Source organism: Babylonia areolata, chromosome 21, assembly GCF_041734735.1.
Source record: "Babylonia areolata isolate BAREFJ2019XMU chromosome 21, ASM4173473v1, whole genome shotgun sequence".
NCBI classification, from domain to species: Eukaryota; Metazoa; Mollusca; class Gastropoda; order Neogastropoda; family Buccinidae; genus Babylonia; species Babylonia areolata.
The window spans coordinates 7,439,251-7,448,441 of NC_134896.1; the positions used below are offsets into that span (position 1 = coordinate 7,439,251).

At 46.9% G+C, this 9,191-nt stretch overlaps 1 protein-coding gene across 1 annotated transcript in view; it reads right to left on the bottom strand.

The window, feature by feature from the left end:
• Nucleotides 1-775: 775 nt before the first annotated feature.
• The window catches only part of LOC143296261 (uncharacterized), a 10,543-nt gene continuing 2,127 nt past the window's right edge, over nt 776-9,191 (bottom strand). Inside the window, exon 3 of the mRNA XM_076608098.1 lies at nt 776-3,115. Within this exon, the coding sequence (XP_076464213.1) occupies nt 1,185-3,115 (1,931 nt within the window). The 3' untranslated portion in view covers nt 776-1,184. The remainder of the gene's footprint in view (nt 3,116-9,191) is intronic.

Here is a 9,191-nt window from a genome sequence, read left to right on the forward strand (position 1 = left end):
CAGTAAAGCCTCCTTGAGTAACATAAACTAAACTGAACTTTTAGGAAATCGTGATTTAGAGATGGAAAGAATGTCACTGTGAAAGATTCTGTGGATGTTACTGAAAGACACTGCTGTCAAACTGAGTCCTCCACCCCCACTTTTGAGAACACGGAGAGGGTTCTATTAGCCTTGAAGGTATGCGAGGGGGAGGGGGGCGATTTCAGAACATCTGTTCTTTTCTTTTTTCCTCTCTGGGACTGGTTTCGCAAACTTAAAAAACAGTACCGCTTGAAACTATTTCTTTTGTCTTATGTTGTATGGAAATCATTGTTTGCGTGCGTGTTTGAATGTGTGTGCAGTGTGTGTGTGTGTGTGTACGCGCGTGCATCTATGTGTGGTTACGAGACAGAGAGAAAGAGCGAGAGCGAGGAGGGGGGTGGGGGTTGGGGGGGGGGGGTACCAGCAGAAGACTACCATCGACAGCACCAAAATTCTCAACTTCGCGAACAATCACACCAACTCAGCAGAGACTGTTGAAAGAGAATCTTCTGAAGGCTTCAAAAAGCAAAACAGTCGCAATGTGTGACACATATATATTTAATGGTTAAGATAATGTGTCATGAACAGTGCTTTATGGGCTGATGTCGACATGTCACTGGACCGGTGTTGGGCTACTGAACAGCTCCCGAGATCCCGATCTCTTGGTCAGTTTTAAAGACCAGGATCTGGACTGTTTAGTTGTTAGTCAGTGTATAATTCATCTTTCCGAAATGTTTCATGGTCAAACTCTCCCAAAGGATGAAAGATGAAAAAAAAAGTTTTTCTCCTATTATCTGGCCCATTCCTGCAGAATATACAGATATATATATAGTTATTGTTAAACTCCACAAAATGGACAATCCGGTGTTTGTAAAAAAGCATCGTGTGCCTTTAAGATGGAATCCATTGCTAATGATTATTTTTGTTCATGTATGTATCAATGGCAATTGAATTTCGGATCTTTATCATTTCTCATTTATCTGAATGACACGATTTTCACTCACTATTTTCCGTACTAAAATGAAGTAGATAATTTGCTGGTTTCGGTAGGATTACACATGAATTAACAAACTGTATTTGGTACCTAATGACACACTGACAATTTACCAATATTCAGAATTATTGAAGTGTAAACAACAACAAAACAATGACTATTTGCACGCTTAAAGTTCCTGGTTCCTCTTGGACAAACCTTCGTGTTCTTTCAACAACTTTGCCTCCAGTTCCTTCAGCAAGCGTTTCTCTTGCTGTTTTTCCCACCTCTCTCTCAGCGTGCTCAGTGAATAGAGAAAAGGGTTGAGGGCCGAGTTGACAGGCAGCACAAAGATGGCCATGACCACGTTGAACACCCCGGGGATGGGAACGCCCACGAACGCCAGCAGTCCCAGCAGCCCGATGGGGAACCAGCACAGGAAGTCGGAAATGACGACGGTGGTGAGGCGGCGGGCGATGACCATGTTCTGGGAGGACTTCTTGGTGGTGCCGGCGGTCATGGCGGTGGTCCACACGGTCCAGAAGATCAGCATCTGGCCCACAGTGATCAGCAGGAAGAGCAGCAAGTTGAACACGATCATGACGGCGAAGGCGTAGCTCTGGCCCGCGGACCTCTGACGGATGATGAGCAGCGGGAGGCAGACCCCAGTCTGGCTGTAGAACTCCCAGCTGGACATGGGAGGAAGCAGAGGAATCACCGAGACCAGGAAACCCAGACACCAGATGACGCCACAGGCAACCAGTCCAGAGCGCCGTTGGAACTGCAGGTGGCTTAACGGAAAGCGGATGGCCAAGAACCTGTCCAGCGTGATGACGCAGATCATGGAAGCAGAAATCTCGCTGGACATGAACGACAGGAGACCGGCTGTCTTGCAGACTGCACTGGACGTCCACATCTCCTCAAAGTAAAAATAGTTGCCCCTGTAAGTGACGTCAGCCGTGCCCACTATGACTAAATAAATCCCCATGAGGAAATCAGCCAGGCTGAGACTGCTGACAAACACGTTAAAGCCAGTGGACATTGATGTCTTCGCAACAAAATGCCGAAATAATATACAACCCATGTTTCCCAGTAAACCAAGAAAAGAAAGTATCCATAAAAATGACCTGTAAGTATCTGCACGCAAGAGATCCTCGCAAGAAGATATATCATCTCTTGGTGAATGGCACGACGTCTCATCAAAATCTGCAGGCAGAATGCTTCTACAGCACAGTTTATAGTTTTCCGTGTAAACGGTTTTCAGTTTTCCAAGACCATTAAACAAATCAAAAGGAAACTCTAGCAGTGCATTTCCCTGTAAGTCTACAACTCTTAGATCCGGCGTGAAGGAAAACCCTTCTTCAGAAATATTTGTGATTTGACTGAAGGAAGCGTTAATAGTTTCAAGTCGTGGGAAATTGGAAAACGATCTGCTGCCTAAGGTTTTGAGAAGGGTGTATGACAGGACGATAGTTTTCAGGTTATTTTGTCGGGTGCTGTTTTCCCCAGAAAAGACAGAACTCAACGGGTTCCCAGACAGCTGCAGCCGCTTCAGGTTGGTCAGAGACAGAAAGACGTCCAGATCCACCGAGGTCAGCACGTTGTGACTCAGGTCCATCGTCTTCAGATTGGGCAGACTGCTGGCACCCACCTCCCGCAGCTGACACCAGGCAAGACTCAGCCAGATCAGCAGCCTGTGAGACGCCACGTCTCGCAGCGTCATGCCTGACCGACTGGCATCGAGGTAACGGAGCTGGGACACGTTGCCAGCAGCAACAGCGGAAGAAAAGGGCCGGGGACAGATCCAGGACAGGCCGTAGCAGAGGCAGGGGGCGGGGCAGGACAAGCGGCACAGCCACTCATCGTCGTGCTGGGGACACTGGGGCCGGCCGTCACACAGGTGCTCCGGAAGGACGCACACAGCTGAGGACCGACACCTGTAGAGGCCGGGGCAGGTGACAGTGTCACAGTCCGCCTCGTCCTCCTTGTCTGCCGCACAGTCGTACACGCCGTTACAGCGGACGAAGACGGGCAGGCAGTACCCGTCGGAGCAGGCGAAGTGGGTGTCCGGGCATCCCTCAGAGCTGGGCAGAAGTGTCTGGGTGAACTGGCCTGAGCTGTCTGGGGAACGACAGGCACCGTGACGTCAGGCTGTGTGGCTCTCTGCCTCTTGTCTGTCTGTCTGTCTGTCTTTGTCTGTATGTATTTGTCTGTCTGTATGTCCGTCTGTCTGTGTGTCTCTGTCTGTCTGTATTTGTCTGTCTGTATGTCCGTCTGTCTGTGTGTCTGTTCCTGTCTTGCTATATATCTTTCCGTTCATCTGTTTTCTTTTTCAACTTTCTGTTTCTGCATAATGGTTTCAATCTTTCCATCACACATGAACAAATACTTGCATGTACACATGCACGTGTCTAGAACCTCTCTCCACACAACAATTTTTTTTCCAAATAAGTTTTGTCAGTAAATACTTCTCATTATGCGCTTGCTACAGAAAGCAGACAAAATTCAACGGTACTTCCTGTGTTAAGGGAAATTGCCAGATTCACAGTATGTTTCAAAACAATATGCCAAATCGTTAAAAATGGAAACCATATAACACAACTACCAGAAACTCCTCTCATCAACACAATATATCGATCTGTAAAAAAGGAAAGAATACTTATCTTTTAAGGATTTGCATTCAAAATGCACATTTCACAATTTGCGATTATCACGAAAAAAATGATAATGATAAATTCTGGAAAAACAAAACAGATAATTCATGAAAGTAAAATTTCACGTCACCTTTGTTATAGACTATAGATTAGCATAGACAAGCGTTCATTAAACTCATGATCAGAGGAGATGCTCCCAGGATTCACCGAAAGTTGGAGAGAATGACAAATCCACTGGCGCCAACAGAATCACGACTAGAAATGGTAAACGGACTACGATTTCAGAACCGATGGAATTCCCATGTGTCTGTGGGTAGAATTTCTCCACTCAGCGTGGCGTGAAGATCCACAGAACTAAAAAGGGTTGTAGGAATAATCTAACGAATGGTCAGCAGAGTACTGTACCGGCATTTAAGACGTCGGAAAACAAAGGCCAGGATTCAAACCACATTGCCACGGACATCCACGCTGATAATTCAGACGAATCGTTTCTACAAGATCTTGAAACCAAACGCCGAAACTAAACTTGCCACCTGCAAGTGCAAAAACGGAATGGAAGAGCTGGACCAGAAATTTGTCGGAAAACTTGATGCACTGATAGGAAAAAAGCACCTTGGAATACACGTTAGCCACTTATGGAGATATCGTGTACACAACCTGTCGGGAAAGATGGAGTAAAAGAACCAAACACAAGAACACCTCCTCAAAAATCCAGGCGACAACGAGAAATGGACAACATCCGAAATGCAAAAAGAAAGCTCAAGAAAAGGAAGAAGACTGTTTCAAAATTTGAGAAGCAGGGCCTACAGAAACTTTGGAAAGACCTGAAAGTAAAGCACAGTGCCCTCAGTAAAGCAGAATCAGCAAGGAGCAAAAGGTGCAAAAAGAAGAAGACACAAGACCCCTCTCAGTTCGCCAGGAAACTGAGCAGCTCAAATCAGGGGCACTTAAAGTGGACAAAGAAACACTTGAACAGCATCTCAGGGAAACGTATTCCGATCCGCAAACCAAGAAACCACTAGATCTCAAGGGTTTGGTTCATACCAGGAAACCAGAGAAGTTCAGCAATAAACCACCAACCCTTGAGGAAGTACAGAAAGTGGTCAAGAAAGCCAGGGCCAAATCATCACAAGGTCCAAACGGAATACCGTACCTGCTGTACAAGAAATGTCCTCAAGTCCTTGACTGGCTCCACGGAGTGAGAAGATCAGCATGGAGGGACCTGAAGATCAGCAACCAGTGGATGATAGCTGATGGTGTGTACCTCCCGAAAGAGCAGAATTCAAGTTCCATCAGCCAGTTCAGACCAATATCGCTCGTGGATGTCGAAGATAAAATCTTCTTCTCTGTCATGGCGACAAGACTGACAGTCCAGAAAGGCAGCATCCCAGGAGGTCCTTGTTGTGTAGAACATGCCACAATGATTTGGGATGCAATCCAAAGAGCAAAGGCAGAGAAAAAGGACTTAGACGTGGTATGGCTGGATCTGGGAAATTCATATGGGTCAGTTCCTCATGAGATGAACCAACTGGCTCTTGAGATGCACCACGTACCAACGAACATGAGGGAAATGCTGGAGAACCACATCCATGGCTTCTCAATGCTGTTCACCACCAAGGAATACACGACAGATTGGATCAACCTGGAAGTGGGCATAGCCATGGGCTGTGCAATTTCTCCAATCCTGTTCATGCTGGTGATGGAAGTGATCTTGAAGGCCTCAATAAAGGGCACAGATCGAGCCGACTCGGCAGCGGGTACCAGATACCTCCTTTGAAAGCCTTCATGGATGACACAACAGTTTTCTCAACAAAAGAAGATGACACCCGTGAAATCTTGAAGCGGTTGGAAGAGCTAGTTGCCTCAGCCAGGATGAACTTCAAACCAAAGAAATCACGGAGCCTCTCACTATGTAAAGTAAAGGTAGTTGAAACGGTCACATTCACTGTAGCAAACCAAGCCATTCCAACGGTGTCAGATGAACCAGTCAAGAGCCTTGGAAGCTGGTATGATGAGTCCCTGAAAGATACAAAAAAAGGAAAGGAAACCAAGCAGACAGCAGAAGAAGGCCTGCATATCAAAGACATGTGTGGCCTTCCTGGCAAATACAAAGTGTGGTGCCTACAGTCTTTGCTGATACCAAAGCTCCTGTGGCCTCTCCTGATATATGATATCAGCTATAGCACAGTCGAGTCGATTGAGGCAAAGATCAACAAGTAAACACGCCAATGGCTTGGTGTCCCACCTGATCTCACTGACGTGGCACTCTACTGTCGCCAAGCAAAGCTGGGGATACCTCTGAAATCCCTTGTCGAAGAATACAAGGTAGGGAAGGCAAGACTTCTCAGCATGCTCAAAGACACAGGAGACAGTATTGTGAGATCCAACCAACCCAAGCTGAAGACTGGCAGAAAATGGAAACTTGGGGAGGCAGTCAGTGCAGCGAAAGAAAGTCTCAAGATGAAGGAAATAATAGGATGTACCCAAACAGACAGGGACTGGGATCGTAAAGATGGAATGTTGGTCCAAGGCAAGAGGGGAAGCAAAAAAAGAGACATGATCATACATGAGATCAAGAAGGAAGAGGATGAAAAAAGAGTCCAGAAGGCAGTCCAGCAAGGCCAGCAGGGGCAGTAGACAACATGGGAAAATGCACTCCAAAGAAGCCCCAGCTGGAGAAACATATTGAACACGGCCCCTCTTAGGATCAGCTTCATGTTAAGATGTGTACGACCTCCTTCCCTCAATTACAAACTTGATGAAATGGGGAAAAGGAGATGACCTTGCGTGCCAACTCTGCCATGGCGAACAAACAGCAGAACATATCCTCAGCTCATGCAAAACGGCGTTGGGCCAAGGACGGTACACGAGGAGGCACAACCAAATGCTAAAAGAAATTGCACTCGTAGTGAGCACTGTCCAAGGAACACCCACACCACCAGAAGTTCCAATAAAGTTCCTCTCTGCAGAAGGCAATAAAGTCTGGCCAGGAACAGCTGTAACATCCAAAGCATAGAAACGTGAACTGCTTGATAGTGCCGAAGATTGGGAACGCACAGTTGACCTACAAGAGGGGAAGAAACACCCGGAAAACTTCAGCAAGAGCGGCATGGACTTGACATAGTACCCCACTCCAAGGCAACGAAACAAGCGATTCTGACTGAGCTCACTGAGCCAAACGAAAGGGGGGGGGGGGGGGGGGGGGGGGTTCTTCTCTGAAGACCTTGTACTGTCCAGTTCTCCCTAGAGTTTCTTATCACTGAGCACCTTTGACCTGAAAACTGATATAATATTACACGAGAAAACAAACAGCCACAGTAACACAGGTAGTTAGTTCGGCACTCTCTCATAATGGTAGTTCTTGGTGCTGCAGCCTTGGCGGTTAGTTGGCCTTTGGAGACACCACCCCAACCCCGACTGTCCTGGAGACCTCTTGGTCGAGAGAGTGGGGGGACAGCAGTTACCTCTTCTGCTGTTCCGATGGTTACAGTTGTACACGACTATTATACACATACCAATGGCGATGTCCGCCCAACGTGAAGAACAAGGCAAATAAAGAGATCAACATTCTCCAGGCAGTGCCAGTTCCTTGCACGTGGCTTCATTACTTTGAGAGCGCAGCCAGGTTTCTATGATACAGACGAAGTCGGGGTTATTTTCCAAAGATTAAAGAGTTTATGGGGAGAGGTCTTGTTATTTCTGATTATTTTTTTTGTTCTTAATACTTTTTTTTAATGTTCATTGAATATACAGATAGTATAACACAAGGTAATGTAAGGGAGGGGATCCTTGTAGCCCTGAGCTGTGCAAGAGCAACTCTTAAGCACTGAACAATCACTGAGTATTTTTGTCTCTCTGACAGAAATTTGAAACAAAGAAAGCTACCACTACTACTATTACTGCTACTGCTGCTGCTGCTACTACTACTACAACTACTAAGAAGAAGAAGAAACATCATCATCATCACCATCAACATCATCATCATAAAAACTCAGCAGAAACCGAAAATTGCTGAAAACTAAATTGAGGTGATATGGGCACATCACAAGATCAACAGGACTTGCAAAGACTATCCTGCAGTGCACTGTACGGGGACGGAGAATAAGAAGCAGAGAGAAAAAGAGACGGGAAGACATCCCAGAATGGACAGGTCTGAGGCTGAGAGAGGCCCTTAGGGAAGACATCCCAGAATGGACAGGTCTGAGGCTGAGAGAGGCCCTTAGGGAAGAGATCCCAGAATGGACAGGTCTGAGGCTGAGAGAGGCCCTTAGGGAAGCAGAAAACAGAGAAGGATGGAGGAAGGTGGTTGACAGGTCAGCTGTGGCGCCCCAACTGTCACCCAGACCATGGCACAAGTGAAGTGAAGTGAAGTCAAAAGAATGGATGTAAGAATGGATGTAAGAAGGCAAGAGAGAGGGAGGATGCAAAAATAAACTGCTGAAACAGCAGTCAGCTGCTGGTACAGCCATGATCCGCTGGCACAGCAACCAGCCGCCGCTACAGCAGTCTTCTCCACGGGAAGGTCTCCAGCCACAGCCATGGGTCAGGGGGAGTAACTGGCCACAGAAACTGGTGTCTTGGGCTTAACTTCCTGACTGCTTCAGTAAAGGGCTGCCCACCTCACTGAGGAAAGACAGAAGGTTACAAAAGTCAGTACGTCAATCACTATTCTTTATCTGGACTACTAATACTTCTTCTCCTCCTCCTCCTCCTCCTCCTCCTCCTTCTTCTTCTTCTTCTTCTTCTTCTTCTTCTTCTTCTTCATGGGATTACACTACCTTTAACCAGCAAAATCAATGGCACCACTGATAGGCACACACAAAAAGGAAAAGTAGGAACTGCACTTCAGACTCGTGCCACACTGATCTCATTTCACCAGGATTCGGCAGTCTTGGGGTTAACGTGTTCCGTTTCCGTTCCTGCTTCCGGTGTTCTCCCTTCCGCCTGTCAGCAACACGTGACACACTGAGTGACATCACCCCACCTCCACTCCCCTCTCCATCATCTGCGCCGTTTTAAGTGCTTACTCCCACGCCGCTCATTCTGAGTCCCCCATACACAGCCACACCCGGATTCGTCTGTTGCAATCCCAGCGTCAGGAGTCCACAGGGAAACATCGATATAAGGTTACCAGAAGACCACACACCAGAGGAGACCCTGCACTGCTGCTGAGTCACTTCGGTGGTGTTCAGAATCGCCATGTCTATTCGTATGTTTAACGGTAAACCATCGCGCGTGTTTATATTCTATCAGCACTGAACTACTCAAGCAGCTCTTATCTCCTCGTTGCCAAAAGGCCACATACCAGAGGAGACCCTGCATTGCTGCTAAGTCACTTCGGTGGTGATCACTAGTGCCTGTTCTGATTGAACATACTTAGGACACCACCTGTGTGAATTTCAGCTTGTCAAGACTGCTGGCCGATTCTTATTCAGGGCGAAGAGGTGCGACCCTGCGATCATCATCAAACCTCAGTATTCCACCTTCCATTATTGAAACCAGTTGTTGTTGCGAGCTACTTGTATGTTACCAATAACCTTATC